This window comes from Mya arenaria, chromosome 5 (assembly GCF_026914265.1).
Source record: "Mya arenaria isolate MELC-2E11 chromosome 5, ASM2691426v1".
NCBI lineage: Eukaryota > Metazoa > Mollusca > Bivalvia > Myida > Myidae > Mya > Mya arenaria.
The window spans coordinates 14,025,826-14,048,853 of NC_069126.1; the positions used below are offsets into that span (position 1 = coordinate 14,025,826).

Sequence of the window (23,028 nt, forward strand, 5' to 3'; positions counted from 1 at the left end):
TAAAGGTTCCTTTAAAATATAAGACTTAATATGTAAACTGATTATGATTTTATATTTTTCGTTTGTTTTTCTATTGCTTTAAACCTTCTTCGGATAGGCTGTCATGTTTTCTGCTGCACTCATTACCACATAGCGTGGTAAGTGTCAGGTTAAACGGCCCCAACTAACCACTTATTTTTGTTTGAAAGAGTGGAGCTGCCTGTCGATCGTTTATTTTTTGACAATATTTATGCGAAAAACTACAGAAACAAGCTCAGTAGCAAAAAGTTTAATAAGCCTAGTCAATGTGCCCTTAAACAGGAAAACAATTAAAATTAGGTTATTGGGCTTGGCATGTACTTCCATGTTTAACGGAATATGAAATTGTGACGTTTTATGATTATATCCATAGACTGTAACCGAGACGTTGCTTTTCGGGTGGATTCTTCTGGAAGCGTTGGATCTGCAAATTTCAATACAGCCTTAGGATTTATAAAGACGTCGTTGCGGGTTTACCTATTGGACCTATGGGCACGTTAACATCAATGATGACTTTCAATACGACCCCAAATGTAAACACACGCTTTTATTTAAAACACGACCATTATACATAATGATGTGAAACGTTGCCTTTATTTATTCAGTGATACTCGATTATGTAGTGTTGCTAGATATAACCTCGCCTTTTGATTGTTATAAAGAGATTGATATGTAATTGTAATTTTTTCCACTTACCTTAGTTAGTCGTACATGAACTCAGCTCTGTTTTATACCATATTGTTTTTGAATTTCATATAGACTTAAGAACAAGATAGACTAACACATGCAAACGCTCTTGAAAGTGAAACTTGTAAAGTTAAATACTAATGTGACCATTCGTGTTGACATGTAAATGTACATATACTTTATACATACGCTCGTATAACTGGTACTTCAACCAGCTGACAACAAAACAGGAAACTACAAATGCCCTGGCAAGCGTTCCTTATCATTCCGGTGGTACACGCACTGATCTCGCCTTACATAGTGCAAGTACACAACTATTTACACCCGAACACGGCGACAGAACGCATGCAAATAACGTCGTCATTGTTTTGACAGATGGAAAGTCGAATATGCTAAGCGAAACGGTAAAACAGGGCAAAGCTCTACACACAATTAGTCATGATGTCATCACCGTCTTTGTTGGTACAGGTAAGTAATCACAAGTATTAGTTCGTAGCCCAATGTATCATTTTTATTTCTATTTGCAGTTTAATTTTAAGAGTTTCAAATAGATCTTTGAGCTAACAGTTGCTTTGCGATACATATATTGTAAGAACCTTAAAACAAGTCATAATTTATACAACGTTAACCATTAGGACACTAAGTTGACCATGTATAGCCATACTACATTATGGCTTTAAGTACAGTTCCAATGTAAGCAGACTGTATAAAATAAGTTCTGGAAATCCAACATATTAAATATTACCGTATCAAACTATCTGAGTGCATGTTTAATTTTTAGAACCTGATATGCATGAGTTGCAGACGATCGCTACAGACCAACACAACGTTTTCACATTGCACAATATCCCACTCCTTTCTTCGCTGCAATCCCAGATTCACCACCTGATTTGCAATGGTTGATGCTCCACATTGATTGAAATTGTTGAACAATAAACTTTGTATTCCGCAATATTGAAAGACTTCTTATCAAACAAAAAATCACTCTGTGATATCAAGACCAAATGATTTGTTGCATATTTTGCTTCTATTTTCTTGGCGTTTCTGGCAATTAAAGTATAGATCATTAATTAGTCATGCAGACTTGCAATATATTCATGGCTTTAAAGTGATAAGTCAATCTGAGATGGTACAGGAGATTTTCAACAACCAATTCCCGATCATTTGCTTCTGATTTGGTGCATCAGACATGTGTTTTGATTCTGAACCAGAGCCAGCATCCATATCGATAAAGTCGGAACAAAATAGATATTTGAATGATAAAATTCAAGGCAAATCTTACATGATGATGATGCTGTAGGTCATTGTTTTCAGTCTGTAAATGGCATTGAGCAAGGTCATCGTACTCAAGAGTGTATTGATAGTTCCTACCTATTGCTATGTGATACTATTTTGTCGGAAATGCTGGAAAAGATTCCGCATAAGACTGTTGCTTATAGCAGTTCATTTTCGGACCGGAAGCATAAATTTGGGAAACCATGGTGGTAGGATAAATTGTGACTATTCTATAGAATGATGATGTGTACAACTGGAAAAAAGGTGTGTCAAATGCTCACAACGACTTAAAATAAAGTCATTCCCATGGAAATTATTGAGAGTGATTGCGCTGTTAATACAAATCTTTATAAAATTTACCATTTTGGAAAAAAATAGTTTTAAAAAGCGTTTAAAATGATGGTGATGATGATATTTGTATCGTATAGTCAAAGCAAAATATTTATTTCAGATTTTAATAATAATGTATCCATATTGGAAATTGAACGCGCTATAAATAAAGCTGGTAAAAATATGGTCAGCTGATTATATGTTTTCTGTTTAGAAATAACACAAGCATATTAATTTTACATATACTTTTATTGTGTATTATGGGACTGGCAAAATACCAAGTGTTTGGAGTATAGTAAATATTAGCCCTATTGCAAAGGCACATATGTTTTTCCATAGAAGGTCATATTGAGGGATCGATTTAGCATTAAAAAGTTTAAGTTATATTTTTCAGAGTTAATTGATTGACATGATGATGATGATGTTGATGATGATGATGCTGATGATATGTGCAGAGTTAAGCGTATAATGGGTGACACCCTTATCAATGGTATGTGCAGAGTAAATCGTACAGGAGGATGTCGTCATTATCAATTGTATGTGCAGAGTGAAGCGTACAGGAGGGTGTCGCCATTATCAATTGTATGTGCAGAGTGAAGCGTACAGGTGGGTGTCGCCATTATCAATTGTATGTGCAGAGTGAAGCGTACAGGAGGGTGTCGCCATTATCAATTGTATGTGCAGAGTGAAGCATACAGGAGGGTGTCGCCATTATCAATTGTATGTGCAGAGTGAAGCGTACAGGAAGGTGACGCCATTATCAATTGTATTTGTAGAGTGAAGCGTACAGGTGGGTGACGCCATTATCAATTGTATGTGCAGAGTGAAGCGTACAGGAGGGTGACGCCATTATCAATTGTATGTGCAGATTGAAGCGTACAATGGGTGTCGCCATTATCAATTGTATGTGCAGAGTGAAGCGTACAGGAGGGTTTCGCCATTATCAATAATTATTGTATTTGCAGAGTTAAGCGTACAGGTGGGTGACGCCATTATCAATTGTATGTGCAGAGTGAAGCGTACAGGAGGGTGACGCCACTATCAATTGTATGTGCTGAGTGAAGCGTACAGGGGGTGTCGCCATTATCAATTGTATGTACAGAGTGAAGCGTACAATGGGTGACACCCTTATCAATTGTATCTGCAGAGTTAAGCGTACAGGAGGGTGTCGCCATTATCAATTGTATGTGCAGAGTGAAGCGTTCATTGGGTGTCGCCATTATCAATTGTATTTGCAGAGTGAAGCGTACAATGGGTGTCGCCATTATCAGTTATATGTGCAGTGTGAAGCGTACAGGAGGGTGTCGCCATTTTCAATTGTATGTGCAGAGTGAAGCGTACAGGAGAGTGACGCCATTATCAAATATATGTGCAGAGTTAAGCGTACAGGAGGATAACGCCATTATCAATTGTATATGCAGATTGAAGCGTACAGGAGGGTGTCGCCATTATCAATTGTATGTGCAGAGTGAAGCGTACAGGAGGGTGTCGCCATTATCAATTGTATGTGCAGAGTGAATCGTACAATGGGTGTCGCCATTATCAATTGTATGTGCAGAGTGAAGCGTACAGGAGGGTGTCGCCATTATCATTGTATGTGCAGAGTGAAGCGTAAGGTGTGTGTCGCCATTACCAATTGTATGTGCAGATTGAAGCGTACAATGGGTGTCGCCATTATCAATTGTATGTGCAGAGTGAAGCGTACAGGAGGGTTTCGCCATTATCAATAATTATTGTATTTGCAGAGTGAAGCGTACAGGTGGGTGACGCCATTATCAATTGTATGTGCAGAGTGAAGCGTACAGGAGGGTGACGCCACTATCAATTGTATGTGCTGAGTGAAGCGTACAGGGGGTGTCGCCATTATCAATTGTATGTACAGAGTGAAGCGTACAATGGGTGACACCCTTATCAATTGTATCTGCAGAGTTAAGCGTACAGGAGGGTGTCGCCATTATCAATTGTATGTGCAGAGTGAAGCGTACATTGGGTGTCGTCATTATCAATTGTATTTGCAGAGTGAAGCGTACAATGGGTGTCGCCATTATCAGTTATATGTGCAGTGTGAAGCGTACAGGAGGGTGTCGCCATTTTCAATTGTATGTGCAGAGTGAAGCGTACAGGAGGGTGACGCCATTATCAATTATATGTGCAGAGTGAAGCGTACAGGAGGATGACGCCATTATCAATTGTATATGCAGATTGAAGCGTACAGGAGGGTGTCGCCATTATCAATTGTATGTGCAGAGTGAAGCGTACAGGAGGGTGTCGCCATTATCAATTGTATGTGCAGAGTGAAGCGTACAATGGGTGTCGCCATTATCAATTGTATGTGCAGAGTGAAGCGTACAGGAGTGTGTCGCCATTATCATTGTATGTGCAGAGTGAAGCGTAAGGTGTGTGTCGCCATTACCAATTGTATGTGCAGAGTGAAGTGTACAGGAGGGTGTCGCCATTATCAATTGTATGTACAGAGTGAAGCGTACAGGAGGGTGTCGCCATTATCAATTGTATTTGCAGAGTGAAGCGTACAGGAGGGTGTCGCCATTATCGATTGTATGTGCAGAGTGAAGCGTACAGGAGGGTGTCGCCATTATCAATTGTTTGTGCAGAGTGAAGCGTACAATGGGTGTCGCCATTATCAATTGTATGTGCAGAGTGGAGCGTACAGGAGGGTGTCGCCATTATCAATTGTTTGTGCAGAGTGAAGCGTACAGGAGGGTGACGCCATTATCAATTGTATGTGCAGAGTGAAACGTAAGGTGGGTGTCGCCATTATCAGTTGTATGTGCAGAGTTAAGCGTACAATTGGTGTCGCCATTATCAATGGTATGTGCAGAGTGAAGCGTACAGGAGGGTTTCGCCATTATCACTTGTATGTGCAGAGTAAAGCGTACAGGAGGGTGACGCCATTATCAATTGTATGTGCAAAGTTAAGCGTACAGGAGGGAGTCGCCATTATCAATTGTATGTGCAGAGTTAAGCGTAAGGTGGGTGACGCACGCAACCAATTGTATGTATATAATTATGCGTACATGTTGGCTGGGTGACGCCATTGAAATTGTATGTACAACGTTATGCGTATAGGTGGCAGGATGCACTCTCTACACAATATATTTAATGGCATTAGACGACGCAGTTTTTAGTTTAGAGTAATAATAATCTCTCTGTCACAAACGTAGCATCAGTTCTTATAATTTCACAATGTATATGTTTTAATGAGTTTGATATGTTTACAAGACATGGCGGTCAGACTTTCTAGGAGGTCTGCTCAATATCTACGACAAGTTTGATATTTGTTAACTTTTCGATCGCGTTACAATACGGCAAGTTCGTTATATATTTTCATCTCGAAGCAATACGGCAATAACTTTGTGATCTTGGAACTATACGTCCAGCTCGTTAAATGTGTTTTATCTCAGAACTATACGGCAAGTTCGTCAATCTTTCGTCCGGAATTAGGTCATCCTTTCGATATCAGCAGTTATAATATGGCAAGTTTGTTGGCTTGTCGATCTCGAAAAATAATCGTACCAATGCAACACCATTGTTAATATCGATGTAAATTGTGTTGCATGGATACGGTTCTTTTTTTACTTGTCTCACACTCTTTAAGATTAAAAGATAAGATAACGAAAACCAATGCTATGAAATGAATAATTTTGATTCGTGCCTCAATTACGCTTTAGAGAAACTTGAAAATGAACTGTTAAGACCCGTATAATGTCATTACTTCTGCATAAATCATAAAATGTTCCTAGACGGTTGAACACACATACAGCACGTTTCCAACATTGGCGCCACAATGATGGCCTTTATTAAAGACCCGTATTAATTCCGTGGTAATTTATGTTGGATAATGGCCGAAGTGTTCAAACACATAACATTATTTCCGATCTTGCCGAAAATGTCCGAGTCGTTAAGATTTGTGCTCGGCAAAGACTTTAACGACATTTGGATATTTTGATATTGCACTGTCATCGTCATACGGTCCAAGTAATATTTATATTTTCGGAATGTCCACATGTTGCTGACGTGTGTCAAGTCTGTCAAAATCCTGATTTATCTGACCATCCTGAATTGACCGAATATTGCACATTCTGATTCAATACTACACAAATAGATTGATAAAACCCCCAGCATTCAAATTCAATTGATGTTAAAATTATATTTTGTTCAATTGACTGGCAGTATTCTTCAAATCCGCCATATATTTTTTTGAGTAAATTAGCAGTATATATTATATATATTTATATCATTTACACTTGTAAATTACATTTCCTCCACAGGCTGTCAGGTTTACGACGTTTTTGTCAAGGCGGGAAGAGAGCGCACGGTGTACGGTCGCCGCTGTCAGTGTGGTGCTGAGCAGGACGCTGTAGGAAGAGCAATTATGGTATGTGGTCATTGCGGTTTATATGTGCCGTAGCAAGTTGTTTTTTTAAAGATGGAACATGCCACAAAAAGGGTACTTTTAAGGCGTGTCATATTGCAACATGGGTACTTTAATAACGTGCTTGAACAGAAGAGTAACTTTTATAGCCGTTCATTTTGTTTATTCTTCCTTTGACATTCATGTTATAATAAGTTTATTATTTAACTAAAGTATCGTATTTCCCTGCTGGGATTGTTTAAATTTTTAACACATTATATATCATTTTCATTCAGTGCGCTGAGGGCGAGAGTTTTGAGGGAAACCCCACCGGCATCCATATGTACGTCGTCAACCCTAAATGCTCGGACGAAGCGACTATCGCTGCCCCGACTGAAGCTGTAGTAGCTTAAGCCGCCACCGAGGCCGCCACTGAGGCTCCCATTGTCTAAGTTAAGCTTCACTTCGATCACACAATTTATAATGCAATTAGAAAATCTCATAATTATATGTTTCACAAATTCATATCTGAATAAAGCCACCACAACAAAAACATAATTGTTTTTTTATTGCAAAATAATTTTGTATTATTATTTTAAACATATGACGTTTGTACTTTTGCCACTTTTCAGGAGCTTGATAATTCCGAAAGTACAAGATACTGTACACTACACTATGCTGAGGACACAACAGTAAATATATCAAACTCCTGTGTAATACGTTACATGATGGATTTACATACTGCCCAAACTTACTTTGTAACAAAGTACAATAATTCAAATGGACTGATAAACTATACTGGGTATTCCATAACATATAAACATTAACAAAGGTTACAATAAATATCAAAACACACTTTGAAACACTTTCTTACCACAACGCCTGACCAACTAGACATTATACCCAGCAAACACATACTGTGATGATTTTGCTTGAAATAATGTTTATATTGTAGATAAGAAGCTTGTAAGGTTGTGTATTGGTTTGCAAAAATAAATTCCTGACAATGTTAAGAAAACCTCAACATTTATATCGATGTGGCAATGTTGTGAAACAACTTTAGCTGTAACTTTCATACAACGGTGTCACAATGTTATGTGTTTGCGGGATAAGACTGAAGGGAAGTAGAAATCATACAGATATATAAGATATTGAATTGACTGTGTTTACATTCATTTATAGTAGGTAGTACCATTCAAGCGCTGCATTTTAATTTCAATAAACAAGAGACTTCTGTTTGTTAAATATTTTTATTTTTTCTCAACAATTAGAAACAATTACTTTTCTAAAATAAATATACTTATTGGTCAGCCTCACATTGATATCATCTTTCGGGCGTTTACATGTCTTCGATATGGAATGTATTTTTGTATTGTTTTCCCTTGAATGATCAAAGCGAAGCTTGTACACATTGGATTAGGGAACATGTTATTTCGATTAAATAGTGATGGTGTTTGACCTTTCTCCTCTTATCACACTTAAACACGTATGGAACATGTTTAAGTATATGGACATGCATTTAGCAAAAGCATTTACGACTATCAATATAAACGCTGATGAAGAGGTCATCAATTGTTCCTGGACACGATGTGAATATTATTTTACTTGTAGTATGCTAGTATTATGCTCTTTATAATCATTGTGTGCAAAAGGAAGTTTATCTTTATGATAAGTTCTTTGAGGACAATGCATAAACGAAACTTGAAACACAACTCATTCGTATTCTCGAATGTGGTCATGGTATACCATAAGGAAGTTTAGCAGCATTGTATAATACGTTTCCGAACAAATCAAGCAATCGATTGTATAGTTTTATTTGAATAAGTGAAAATAAATATAAATATTTAACAATTTGATTTTTATCTAACTTAATAGGTTAATATATCATTATGGAGTATAAGACCATAGTATTGGTTTACATCGTAATTATTTGTCAGGGGAACTTGAAAGGTTTGTAATTGTGTTTTTATGATAATGCGTGAAGTGCATCACATAAAATAGAGACGTATTCATTTGAATTTAATAAATGTTATCTGAACATATTTAAGGCTAGTTATAAACTATTATATCATTGTAGTTATCAGAATGGATAATGATTTTATGACTACCGCTGTGGCAGGTGTGATACTTTATTGTTTGATTGACCCAATATCACTTTGAAATCATTCCAAGAATTAAACGAAAAAGAAGTTAACAATAAAATGATTTATTTTTATAACAAACATGCTTTTTGGCCTTGATAAAATGGAAATATTCCATTTTACGTTCGAAGCAGAGATACAAAAAATGGTTACATACTGTGTTTATAAGGCATTTTTTGCTAATTTAATATCCGCAAGCAATATATTTTTTATTAAATTGAAAACAAAATGCAATTGATCAAAAGGTTTTTGGAAAAACAATTTATTGAAGTAAGAGGTTCAGTAGCGAAAGTTTTTTTCAATAAGATTTGTTCATTTGGAGCTGTATTGCTGTTTTTGAATCGCTAAATTCAAGAATTCTAAGTTATTAAACAAAGAGTGTTTTTTTCACATACAAAGTGCATGTATTGTGAAACAAGTTTCCCCATTTTTTCTTTGTTGGTGCGATTGACTAACGTTAAGGACAACTGAAGTTTTTATAGATGTTATCGGTTTCACAATTACAATTACAATTACCCATTCAACAACTGACTCGGGTTATTCTTGAAGCATGTTTTTCCGTGCTCTTGTTTTATTTCTTTTCTAGTGAATTCATCTACATCTGGACTGTTGGAAGTTGTGCAGCCTGCTATAGCTGGCAGAAGAGTGAATATCATTTTTACACCGACAGTATATAACAGTGACAAACAAGTGACTCTCGAATACAAGTATGCTATTGTATTAAGTTCTTGGTATGACGGACCCCGGCTATATAGTAAAACATATGTAGCAGAAGAAGGTCGCTTTTACCTGACCACGGATCAACTTGCTGCAAAATGGAACAACACCGCATTGCGGGCGAAGTATGGCGATGAAGAGTCGTTGCAAGCAATTCTCATCATAATAGGTAATGTCTCCTACATGACGAGTAATACGAAAAATACGAAAGCAAATGTTAGTTTTTAATCTTGAAACATTGTTCACAACGATGCTAATCATTCGAGTGACATATCCCCTCATCTTGTATAAGGTACTTCATAAAGAATGTTTTTGATTTTCTGAGACAAATGGGTTAATAATGGCACCCGCTTACGATCATATGAAAAAAGATGCTTTATATCTCGTACGAAGGATGATGCTTTGCTTAAGGTATAAACATATGAGTTTATTTCGTAAATGGAGAATGAGTGTTAGAACATGTTTTAAATATATATTCAAATCACGATTGTCTCCGATAAGATACCGGAATAAATACGATATGTAATATTTTAATCTTCAATGATGGTAACTACTAAATGTATTACAAGTTGTACATACATGCTTACTAATTTGACCCTGCTTAGTGTGTACATTTCTTTTACTATGTGGTCTCTGTGCCGTCGCACTGGTTATGAGACTGGTTTGTCCCTGTAGTTTCATTAGAAACACATTGATGAACAAGGCAACCGATGCAAATAAACTGTTGGAAATGTGAAGTTCAGTTGTATGCTATTAATTTTAAAAACGGTTTGTGCATACAGCAAGCATTCATAAATATCATTGCAAAATAGCAACAACTGTCACAGTATGTTGACAAATCCCCCCGATATAGCCTTGTAGTAGGGATAACCAGTATTAGAGCAGAGGATTTGATTGTAACACATGTATATTGGCAGCCAATTAGTCTCTTTGCTTTAAATGTGTACGGGGTACTAAAAGGTTATGACTAACCTCCCTTCAAGTTTAAGGATAATATGAATAGTTATTGACCAGATCGTAATATTGTTATAGGATTTGCTAAGTTTCAGTTTGGCAGCAAAACATGTATGCGTCCTCATGACAGTAGAGAATAAGTTAGAGGATAAAATAAGGTTATATGGTCAATGAAAGTTCTACAGATTTAAAGATAGTTGCTTATAGTTCAATGAAATAAGTATTATAGTATAATAATAACAAGTTTCAATACTAACACGACCTTGACGTTTAATTTTTTGAACTCAAAGTCAATATAATATATAGTTTGCTTGTCAATGCTGACAAACTTGCCAAGGTAATGGACCTTCGATCGATCATGCTCCATTTATACAAGGTTTAAGTGTTCAGCGTCAAGGAAACCGCGATATGTTACCTACTTATCTCAAAACCAACAGGCGTAAACTGCTGATCATTATTAATCTCTAATCCAGACCTTTGACCCAAATATACTCTAAAACTTAATCTGACAAGTGTTTTGTTTATCAAGGAACTTTGACCTTCTGACCTAAAACCATTACGGATATCTGCTAGTCATAACCTCCTTACCATGTTCAAGTACCGTAGGCCAAAGAATACTCTAGTTTTCAGAGTTACCAGCTTTTTGTGTTCAAGGTTAACGCGACCGTGACTTTTAAGATTCTGACCTCAAAGTCGATAGAGCTATTCTGCTGGTCAAAGACAACTAGCCGACAAGGATTTGTGTTTAACGTCAACGCCACAACGAGTTCTGACCTACCTATCTCAAAGCAATGATAAACATCTGCTGATCATGATCAAATTCTTATCCAGACCGTAGGCCCAAGCATAGTCTAAAACACAATCGTTTCGTGTTTACGCTACGACGACCTGTTGACCTACTGACTTAAAAGAGTGATCCGATTGCTAACACCAACCTCTTCACAAAAGTGACGGCCTCAGGCCCAAGCATACTATAGTTATCAAACGGACTATCGCGTTTGTGTTCAAAGTCCCAGTGACAGTTATGTTTGACTGAGTGACTTCATAATAAAAAGAGTCATACGCCGACCATCGACAACTTCACACAAACTTTGCGGTCTGTAGGCCAAAACGAGATATAAATGGCACGTTTTGTTCAGTACAATGCCAAACCGACCGTGCCCTTTGACATATTAAATTTAATAGAAATATGATCATCAGCTGTTTTAAAGACCGTAGGCCCAATCACACTCTATTTATCAATGGGACAAGAAATGTGACCTTTGACCTACAAAATGAATATAGTTTATCTGCTGCTAATGAAAAATCACACAACCAATTTTTAAAACATTAGAACCCAAGTTTATACTTATCAATTGGACTGGGTATGGTATACTGACTGACCCACCGGCCACCAGTTGGATCCTCTGACCGACAAAACGACATGTGCAAAGCAATATGCACTAGCGGATCCAGGGGGGGGCGCACCCGGCGCACGCCCCCCCTAAAATTCCCGGAGCTTACATGTTCTTTGGTATGGAAACAATAAAATATACTATATTTTCCTATTTTTTCTTCGCTCGCTTCGCTCGCGTATCTTTATACAACATTGCCTTTTGAGATGTACTCGTACATAACACAGAGTGCACGCAATTTAAACGTTCCCGCCTTCCCTTACTGTAATAATTCGGCACTATATAAAAGTTACGCCCCCCCTAACCCAAAATCCTGGATCCGCCCCTGATATGATCTGGCTTTCTCAAACGTTCAAGTAAAAACCTTATAGAAATAAGGTTAGGGCCCAATAGAACGAGTGACACAAAATATAAAAGCAACGCAAACATACTACACATACATCGAAATCATGTTATCAATAATTGATAGGATTACCAAATACCTTGATAAAGTATACCTATTTTAAGTTCGAAAAAGATTCGATCAAATACGTTTGAGGCATTTAATTGCTGACTTATGACCCTTGCCAGGACAATGTTTTTCAATCATTTTTCGATTTATTTAATATTATACGTTATGGTCTTAATACCATTATTTTTTTCTTATCGACTCTCCTTTATTACTTCGTTTCTCTTTAGCGTGATTTAGTGTTTAGTGTTAAGACTAACAACAGTAAAAGACTAACAGCAGTAAAACTATTTTCCTTGTAATGTCAATTAGTTTGTCAATTGGCGGATTAATTTTTTAGACCTCACCGGTACATGCGGTTACGTATATTTGCGTTCCCAATTGCCAATACTGACCGGAACCACTGTGGAGTTGGGCTATTTTGCCGCCCCTGCCGTCATTACCCATTCAGACATTTATGTCCGTGAGTGGTACAAAGGCATTCCTAGTTCCAGGTCAGTGCTTCATGTCGACACTGACTCTAATCTCATAGAACGTGAGGAACCAAACTACGAGTTTGTCCTCGAAATTCACAACTTTGACCAGGGAAGGAACGGGCTTTATAACGTTAGATGTAGAAATGGCAAACACACGAACATAGTTCAACTAAGTGTCCCAGGTATGTGCTAAGTTCTTTTTCTAATGCATCTGAAAAATTGTCCTTTTATGCAATTCAATGAATATTCGCATATGAATTGATATAATGAAATATTCAAGTAATACACATTGTTTTTATCTTTTTGTTCTTGTTTATTTCAGTACCCCAAACGAAGCCTGCCATTGGACCTGTAACAACTCTACAGGACGAAGGCATGTACATCATTGCTAAGCGGGACCACACTATCCCCGTATATTGTAACGCGACTGGAACTGACTTGACTGTGGAGGTTTTGTTTAATAGACGAACATGCAAAACAGAGGAATCAGGACCAGATATGTATTCAGCAATTGTTTGCAATGCTTATGACGCAGATCACTTGGCAAGCGTCAGATGTTCTGTGTTGAATGCAGCGGTGAAAGATCCGTTATTTAGTGAAGAATATCAACTATACGTTGTTGGTAATGTAACATTAGTACTATTTTAATTCTTTGAATAATGTTCATAAAATCAAATGCATAGTTTGTACGGTTCTGCTGGTTCTCCTTTTTTTAAGTATAATAGTTGGATAATTTATGAATACATAAATAATATTACTTATTCCATCATGGTTTTTCTCCGTTTGTTTATTTGCATTATTAACAAATCATTTCAGGTCAAGCAAGTGCTGTAGAAATTAACCATACAGAAGACTTACGCGAAGGCTTACCTGCCAACATTACTTGCAAGGTGACTGGAAGCAGGCCGCCACCAGAAATTGCATTCATTGTCGACACCATCACTATAGACCAAGGTCTAACACATTCACATGATGACCTTACCTATCAAGCTACGCTGCGTTTTGTAAAAAGAGAATGGAATGGCAAAAACATAAGATGTCAATATAACAATTCTTACTTCACCGGCAGATCACAAGAGCGTTGGCTTAATATATCGTGTACGTATGATCTTGACTATCTTAAAATGTTTGATAGGATATGAACAATTCTCAGGACATTTTTCTCTAAGCGTTCTTTCAGTTATCATGCGAGAAACGATGAAATGATTATAAATTTATATGATGTGTTGACACTGGTGAACAAACGACACGATGTTGATTTTTCCACTTTGTTTATCTTTTATTCGCATGATCCTTCGATGAGATGAAACCTGACTTAATAGCTCATTCTGTTAAACTGGAATGAAGCTTAAGTCATCAAATGTACGAAAAGGCTTGACAATTTATTTTGCTATTGGCAATAATGTTAAACTTTGATACCTGATAATTACCTATTCTTATGGTGTCATTTGAAAGAATATTGCTAACTTGACCACTATCAAAACTAACTGACTGAAACTAAATTGTATTATGCATGTTAGTTTGTTCTTTATTTAAACTCAATTCGGACATGGCATTAACAGAGTGCCATTTAACCGGGTTTATGTTTAAACTTTTTGCTACTGGGCTTGTTTCTGTAGTTTTTCACATAAGTATGGAATGACCTAGTTTACAATCTTTCAAGGCAAAAATGTGTGTTCGTTATATTCGTAATTTGACATTTTACATTTTATTTCTGTCTTTCTTTAAACTCTTTGAAATGAACAAAAATATTATGTGGCCAATAAGCATCGCACATTGACAATATTGTACTTGTCATAACCCGGCGGTGCTTGGAGCGTTGACCATGATGCAATTATCTTTGAAGTCTGCTTTTAAGATGTGAGACTGTTATTTTCATACTTTAATTGTATTAATTTCTACCAATTTTTTCTCTCTAGATCCTCCTTCCCATGTACTTATAGAAGATATCTTCAGTCGTCCGGGGAAAACAGTGTACAAATGCACGCTGATCGATTCTAACCCAGTGTGTAACATCAAATGGACAGCAGACGGAAACACATTTTTATTCAAGGAAACAGAAAACAAAGTTGATGGCCTAACAAGAGAAAGTTGGATTGAACTCAATGCCTCCCGGAACATGTACCGTGCCACAGTGCAATGTACACCGCAGTGCCAATACTTTGAGTCGAAACTCAACGCGTTCCAACAAATACCAAGTAACTGTCTTGATATTGTATTGTTCTGGTTGCATATATTACGACTTTAAAATGTAAAATTCTATTAATAAGTTGATGAAGGTATGGCTGTTCAGCTTTGGCAAAAGTTCGTTTTTGTTGTGTGTGTTTCTATGTCATATTTTCAAAATCATGGGACATTAAAATTTGATTATTCACCATATCTTTGCTACAACTATCCTGTTTATGTTTCCATTTCAGTTATACCTAACATCACGTTCAACGTTGCAAGAAATCAGAAAATTACTCAAGAATTCCCCAAGGTGGTTACGTGTTACGCTGAAAGCTTACCTCTTTCACATATAGAACTAATATACATGCAAAACAGAGAAAAGAAAAATGTAAGTTGTTTAAAGGATGTCAAATGCTCAATCACGCTTGAGGAGCTGAACATTCGCCTAGGAGGAAGAATGAATCTTGAGTGTTTTGCAACTTACACTTACCAACATGTAACAGAAATTTTGACAACTCAAGTCACATTATACAGAGGTAGGTGCTCCAGCAGTTATCAATACTACCGCTAGAGTCGCACTTATCAATACTACCACTAGGGTCACACCTATCAATACTACCGCTAGGGTCACACTTATCAATACTACCAATGGGGTCGCTCTTGTTATTACTACCGCTAGGTTGGCACTATTCATTACTTCCACTTGGGTCCCACTTTTTACCACTACCGCTTGTGTCGCACTATTCATTACTACCGTTAGGGATGCACTTATCACTACTACCGCTAGGGTTGCACTTTTTATTACTACCACAAGGGTCGCACTATTCATTACTACCGCTAGGGTTGCACTATTCATTACTATCACAAGGGTCGCACTTATCATTACTACCACAAGGGTCGCACTAATATTACTACTGCTATTGTCGCACTTAATATTACTACCACTAGGGTCGCACTTATCATTACTACCACAAGGGTCGCACTTATCATAACTACCACTAGGATCGCACTTACCATAACAAACACAAGGGTAGCACACACATACTACTACTACTATGGTCGGATTTATCATTACTACCATTTTGGTCTCACGTATCATTTCTACAGCTTGTGTCGCACTTATCATTACTACCTCTAGAGTTTAACATATCATTACCACAGCTAGAGTCGCATACTTGTCGTACGAAAGGTTGGTCGCATTATCATTACAACCAAAAAGTTCGTACTTTTCATTACTAACGCTAGGTTTGCACTTATCATTACTACCGCTAGGGTCACACTTATTATTACTACCGCTAGGGTAGCACTTTTCATTAATACCGCTAGGGTGGCACTTGTCATAACAACCGCTAGGGTGGCACTTGTCATAATTACCGCTAGGGTGGCTCTTGTCATAACAACCGCTAGGGTGGCACTTGTCATAATTACCGCTAGGGTCGCACTTATCATAACTACCGCTAGGGTGGCACTTTTCATTAATACCGCTAGGGTGACACTTGTTTTAACTACCACTAGGGTCGCACATAACTGCCGCTGGGGTCGCACTTGTCATTACTACCGATAGGGGCGCATTTGTCATTACTACCGCTAGGGTCGCACTTATGATTACTACCGCTAAGGGCGCACTTAACATTACTTCCACTCGGGTCGCACTTCTCATTACTACCACTCGGGTCGCACTTATCATTACTACCGCTAGGGTCGTACTTATCATTACTAACACTAGAGTCGCACTTATCATTACTACCGCTAGGGTCGTACTTATCAATACTACTACTAGAGTCGCACTTATCATTACTACCGCTAGGGTCGTACTTATCATTACTAACACTAGAGTCGCACTTATCATTACTTCCAATTGGTTTTTTTATTACTTCCATTTGGGTCTCATTAATCACAACTACCACTAGAGTCGTAGTTACCATTACTACCACTAGGGTGGTATTCATATCCGAATGATTTCTCTTCTAGCACGCGTTTAACAATGTTATTGATATTTCATAAACAATTTTCCAGATGACGGAGATGCTCAAATTGATACCATAGACCAGAATCGAACTCCGAAGGAAATAATTTATCGCATTATTCATGCTCTGTTGATATCTGTTGCCGTTGCCGTTATTGCATTAGTAATTGGTTTTTTAATGTGTTATCGACAGTATAAACGTAAGTGGATACTAACCTTTTAATAGTGATTTGCTTGAAATTCAGGATCCCTTAGTTTTAGGAATTGCTCTTATAAGCCACGACCCAAATGCATGTATTTTAAATGAAACTACAGATGAAATCACAAAGTACACAGGAAAAAAGAAACATGTTTGTTAAATTCGTTGAACTTATTATGGCCCAATGATAAAGCAGGAGAATCGCTTCATTTTCTTTTCAAACTGAATTCATTGAACACTAAATTTGCACGACTATGATCCTTTAAATTTTAGACATTGATCGGAATATAACTGTTACCCATTGCGAAAGTGAATTTCATGCATAGCGTTAAGATAATATATATTAGTTATTTATAATTTGCTAAAATTGTTATAGGACTGAAGCAGAATGCAGCCCGAGAAAGGTAACTTATCACGATACATAAATCGATAACTTTAGGTAATATTGCACAAGCAAACGGCGACTACGCATGGTTTTAACCTAATTTCGTGTTACTTTTTAAGTAGAATTAAAAAGACTATACTTAATATTAGTAAACTGGCTATTTTAAATATATATATATATCCATATAACTGTTATTACACTCGAAGCAATGTCACACACTATCAAAAGCACTATCACTTTATTTTATTGCATTCATTTATTCTAACAGCTGTCCCCAAGCAAACGGTAAGTGTTTTCATTAATTATGCAATTCATTTTAAAATTTGATTTTGAATCTGCATCTGTTAATTATAAAACAAAATGTTTTTGCATGTTCTATGTTTATATGTGTGCTTGATTTTTCTTCTATGAGATATAAGATAAGGGATAAGGGATAAATATAACCACTGTGAACATCTTATTGATAGCACTTTCACTTAACTAGTAACTTATTTTTAAGCAAACGAAGATATTGCTGTGGAATTTTCAAATGATGAAATCACATATACCCAGGTGAACAAAACAAGAGCAAGACCAGAAGATAACAAGGTAGACACATTCATGATTGTGTTTATAACAAGTGTGAGGTAGAACGCTCAAACACTTGTTAGAGAAAAGTGTTCCCCTAACATTAACCAATGGTTTTATTTTGATTGTTGTATAATGTATGTTGTCTAGTATGTGACTCTTGTTTGGTGTATGTTGTCTTGAAGCGTTGTGTCTCTTGTTTGATGTATGATGTCGTGTACCGTTGTGTTTCTTGTTTGGTGTTTGTTTTCTTGTAGCATTGTGTCTCTTGTTTGGTGTTTGTATAATGTATGTTGTCTTGTAGCGTTGTGTCTCTTGTTTGGTGGTTGTATAATGTATGTTGTCGTGTAGTGTTGTGTCTCTTGTTTTGTGTTTGTATAATGTATGTTGTATTGTAGCGTTGTGTCTCTTGTTTGGTGTGTTTGTATAATGTATGTTGTCTTGTAGCGTTGTGTCTCTTGTTTGGTGTTTGTATAATATATGTTGTCTTGTAGCGTTGTGTCTCTTGTTTGGTGTTTGTATAATGTATGTTGTCTTGTAGCGTTGTGTCTCTTTTTTGGTGTTTGTATAATGTATGTTGTCTTGTAGCGTTGTGTCTCTTGTTTGATGTTGTCTTGTAGCGTTGTGTCTTTTGTTTGGTGTTTGTATAATGTATGTTGTCTTGTCTTAATGCATACGTTGATAGGATTTACAATTTACGTTTTTACTTTATTCGGGATTGTTGGGATAAGAGTGAGATTGTGCACACAAACTTGTTGAAACCCCATTAAATTTACATTTAACTGACCGTTCCAAGGCGGTACCTAACAATCCTTGATAATTATACCTAGTTGTTGTATATAGTATATATGCACTGTGCTGTTTGTGGAGTTTTGTGCTGTTTCTCCATGTTTCTTGTTTGTGATTTTTTGTTTTTGTGTTCTATGTGTTTGGCGTTTATCCAGTGCCATTAAACCGGGTTTATGTTTAAGCATTTGGCTACTGGGCTGGTGTCTGTAGTTCTTCACATAAGTATTGTAACGTTGTGTCACTTGTTTATTGTTTGTGTAATGTATGTTGTCTTGTAGCGTTGTGTCTCTTGTTTTGTGTTTGTATAATGTATGTTGTCTTGTAGCGTTGTGTCTCTTGTTTGGTGGTTGTATAATGTATGTTGTCGTGTTGTTTTGTGTCTCTGTTTTTGTGTTTGTATAATGTATGTTGTATTGTAGCGTTGTGTCTCTTGTTTGGTGTGTTTGTATAATGTATGTTGTCTTGTAGCGTTGTGTCTCTTGTTTGGTGTTTGTATAATATATGTTGTCTTGTAGCGTTGTGTCTCTTGTTTGGTGTTTGTATAATGTATGTTGTCTTGTAGCGTTGTGTCTCTTTTTTGGTGTTTGTATAATGTATGTTGTCTTGTAGCGTTGTGTCTCTTGTTTGATGTTGTCTTGTAGCGTTGTGTCTTTTGTTTGGTGTTTGTATAATGTATGTTGTCTTGTCTAAATGTATACGTTGATGAGATTTACAATTTACGTTTTTACTTTATTCGGGATTGTTGGGATAAGAGTGGGTTGTGCACACAAACTTGTTGAAACCCCAGTAAATTTACATTTAATTGACCGTTCCAAGGCGGTACCTAACAATCCTTGATAATTATATCTAGTTGTTGTATATAGTATATATGCACTGTGCTGTTTATGAGTTTGTGCTGTTTATCAATGTTTCTTGTTTGTTTATGTGTTCAATGTGTTTGGCGTTTACCTAGTGCAATTAAACCGGGTTTATGTTTAAACATTTGGCTACTGGGCTATTTTCTATAGTTTCTCACATAAGTATTGTAACGTTGTGTCACTTGTTTGGTGATTATATAATGTATGTTGTATTGTAGCGTTGTGTCTCTTGTTCGGTGTATGTTGTGTTGTAGCGTTGTATCATTTGGTTGGTGTATGTTGTCTTGTAGCGTCGTGTCTCTTGGTTGGTGTATGTTGTCTTGTAGCGTTGTGTCTCTTGTTTTTTGTGTGTTGTCTTGCAGCATTGCATGTCTTGTTTGGTGTGTGTTGTCATGTAGCGTTATGTCTCTTGTTTGGTGTATGTTGTCTTGTAGCATTGTGTCTCTTGTTTTGTGTGTGCTGTCTTGTAGCGTTGTGTCTCTTGTTTGGTGTTTGTTATCTTGTAGCGTTGTGTCTATTGGTTGGTGTATGTTGTCTTGTAGCGTTGTGTCTCTAGTTTGGTGTGTCTTGTCTTGTGGCGTTGTGTCTATTGGCTGGTGTACGTTGTCTTGTAGCGTTGTGTCTCTTGTTTGGTGTATGTTGTATTGTAACGTTGTTTCTCTTGTTTTGTGTGTGTTGTCTTGTAGCGTTATGTCTCTTGTTTGGTGTTTATTATCTTGTAGCGTTGTGTCTCTTGTTTGGTGTATGTTGTCTAGTATCATTGTTTCTCTTGTTTCGTGTGTGTTGTCTTGTAGCGTTGTGTCTCGTGTTCGGTGTTTGTTATCTTGTAGCGTTGTGTCTCTTGGTTGGTGTATCTTGTCTAGTAGCGGTGTGTCTCTAGTTTGGTGTGTGTTGTCTTGTGACGTTGTGTCTCTTGCTTGGTGTACGTTGTCTTGTACCGTTGTGTCTCTAGTTTGGTGTATGTTGTCTAGAAGCGGTGTGTCTCTAGTTTGATGTGTGTTGTCTTGTGACGTTGTGTCTCTTGTTTGGTATATGATGTCTTGTACCGTTGTGTCTCTTGTTTGGTGTATGTTGTCTTGTACCGTTGTGTCTCTTGTTTAGTGTTTGTTGTCTTGTAGCGTTGAGTCTCTTGTTTGGTGTATGCTGTCTTGTAGCGTTGTGTCGCGTGTTTGGTGTATGATGTCTTGTAGCGTTGTGTCTCTTGTTTGTTGTATGTTGTCTTGTACAGTTGTGTCTCTTGTTTGGTGTACGTTGTCTTGTAGCGTTGTGTCTCTTGTTTGGTGTATGTTGTCTTGTACCGTTGTGACTCTTGTTTTGTGTGTATTGTCTTGTAGCGTTGTGTCTGTTGTTTGGTGTTTGTTATCTTGTAGCGTTGTGTCTCTTGTTTGATATATGTTGTCTTGTAGTTATGTCTCTTGGTTAGTATATGCTGTACTTCAGCGTTGTGTCTCGTGGTAGATATATGTTGTAGTGTAGCCTTGTGTCTCTTGTTCGGTGTATGTTGTCTTGTAGTGTTATGTGTCTCTTCTTTTGTGTGTGTTGTCTTGTACCGCTGTGTCTCTGTTTTGGTGTGTGTTGTCTTGTAGCGTCGTGTCTTTGGTTTTAAATACATCTACATAATTGAAACATGAAACTGCATTGCTGAAACTGACCTTGACATATATTTTATTGTTTCGTAGATGGAGAATCAGTTGGTGTATATTAAACTGGACAAAGAAGCGCTAGAAGCTTCAATTGGAAAGAATATTAAGAAAGTCGCGGACAAAAAAGTTGAATACGTAGATATAGACTTTACTCAAAAATGCCAAGAAGCAGACGGAGAAGATAACGTTTACGCAAATCAGTATGGAGGACACATGTGAATTGAAACACAAATGGCTAATGAATTAGTTATAATTTAGGCTTGTCCCTCTTATTTCTATTGTTCAATTATGTTTTTCATTGAACCATTTGCCTCGAAACAAGGTTATTGTTAACAATTTTGGCTACTGGGCTTGTAGTTTACATTTTGCTATGTATTAAAACATGTTTCAATATTTACACTAGCATGAGTCATAATTAATCCGGGGTATTAAACAAGGCTACTTTTACTTTGATGTATACCTTTACTTACATTAGGCCGTAGTATTGTTTCGTTTCCACTTACATCTCCAAAACAATAGGTATTACTTTTTTCTCTTTTTTTTCGAGAACCGGGTTTCTCTACAAAGCCCCAGGACCTATAACAGACATGCCACTATTATAGAATTTTTTTAATTTAAAACGGTCAAATTTTAACATATTAACTAAAATAAATTCGTTGATTTAGGAAATTACAAAAATATCCACATATCGATCAAACGCAAAGAAAGTGTCGGGAGGAAAATAGGGTAGGTCGGGTTAGTGAGCACGTAACTTTTTTACGGTTTCTGATAGACAGAGACAGTTATTTTTGAAACGCTTCGCTAATAAATTTCATTAAGAATAAACAACTATTGCATCATCCATTTTATTATATATTATCGGTTTGCAGCAATTTCAATAATTGCTTGTGGAAAATAAGAAAGAGTGAACCCGGACAAATGTGTTATGCGTATGTAGTTTAGTGACAATAGGGATTCAAACAATGGCATTAATTCATTTGTACTCATTAAAAATATATGTGAATGTAGCATTGTAATTTTAAGAATAAGTAAATTATTTGAGAAATTATTTTAGAGTTATTGTTAGAATATTGTTAATGTTCTACATACAGAGTATGAAACTGTAAATTTAGGTCACTGAAGGTCTAAAAGGTTTGCTTATCTTTTGGCTGATAGTAGATATAATGCGGTCTTCTAGTTCTTATTCACATACTAGGCGTAAAGGATATGTAAACATGTCGCGGAGGATCTTATTATGTATGTATAATATGTATTGATTAAATATGGACGAACATTCGTTTTCCATTTGCAAACTACACTCTTTGTTGGTTCAAAATCACAAACTGTTTTAAACTTGTGATTATTTCATTGATAATAATACTAAATTAGTGATACCTGATATTGAAATACGGACATATTCGCACACTTACAGATTGGCAAAACCAATACCTGTTAAATACTGGTTATACTATTGTCTTGTTCAACGAATTTGATTTGTAAACAATGTCTTCCCATGTTCTAACATTGTAACAACTCCCAGTCGCGGCCTTCGCTGGCCAAACCATTGTTCCGGCCATGGTTTGGCCAATAATACTTATCAATTGTTCTACAAATAAGAATTGCAAATGGCGTGTTTCATGTATGCTTACATTGTAACCACTC

At 36.8% G+C, this 23,028-nt stretch overlaps 2 protein-coding genes and 1 long non-coding RNA gene across 3 annotated transcripts in view; all 3 read left to right on the plus strand.

The window, feature by feature from the left end:
- Positions 1-23,028, plus strand: part of LOC128234437 (collagen alpha-1(XIV) chain-like) — a 28,577-nt gene that overhangs the window by 565 nt on the left and 4,984 nt on the right. The window lies entirely within an intron of this gene.
- LOC128234438 (uncharacterized) lies at positions 50-1,605 on the plus strand. The gene is made up of 3 exons (XR_008260943.1): positions 50-551; positions 921-1,173; positions 1,487-1,605. It is a non-coding gene; the product is annotated as an uncharacterized LOC128234438 (long non-coding RNA).
- Positions 8,512-22,492, plus strand: LOC128234436 (uncharacterized). The gene is made up of 12 exons (XM_052948683.1): positions 8,512-8,632; positions 9,410-9,709; positions 12,677-12,994; positions 13,135-13,434; positions 13,629-13,910; positions 14,732-15,010; positions 15,230-15,517; positions 16,998-17,147; positions 17,523-17,550; positions 17,800-17,816; positions 18,031-18,119; positions 21,424-22,492. The coding sequence occupies exons 1-12, from the start codon at positions 8,572-8,574 to the stop codon at positions 21,604-21,606; spliced, it is 2,295 nt and encodes a 764-aa protein (XP_052804643.1). The 5' UTR covers positions 8,512-8,571; the 3' UTR covers positions 21,607-22,492.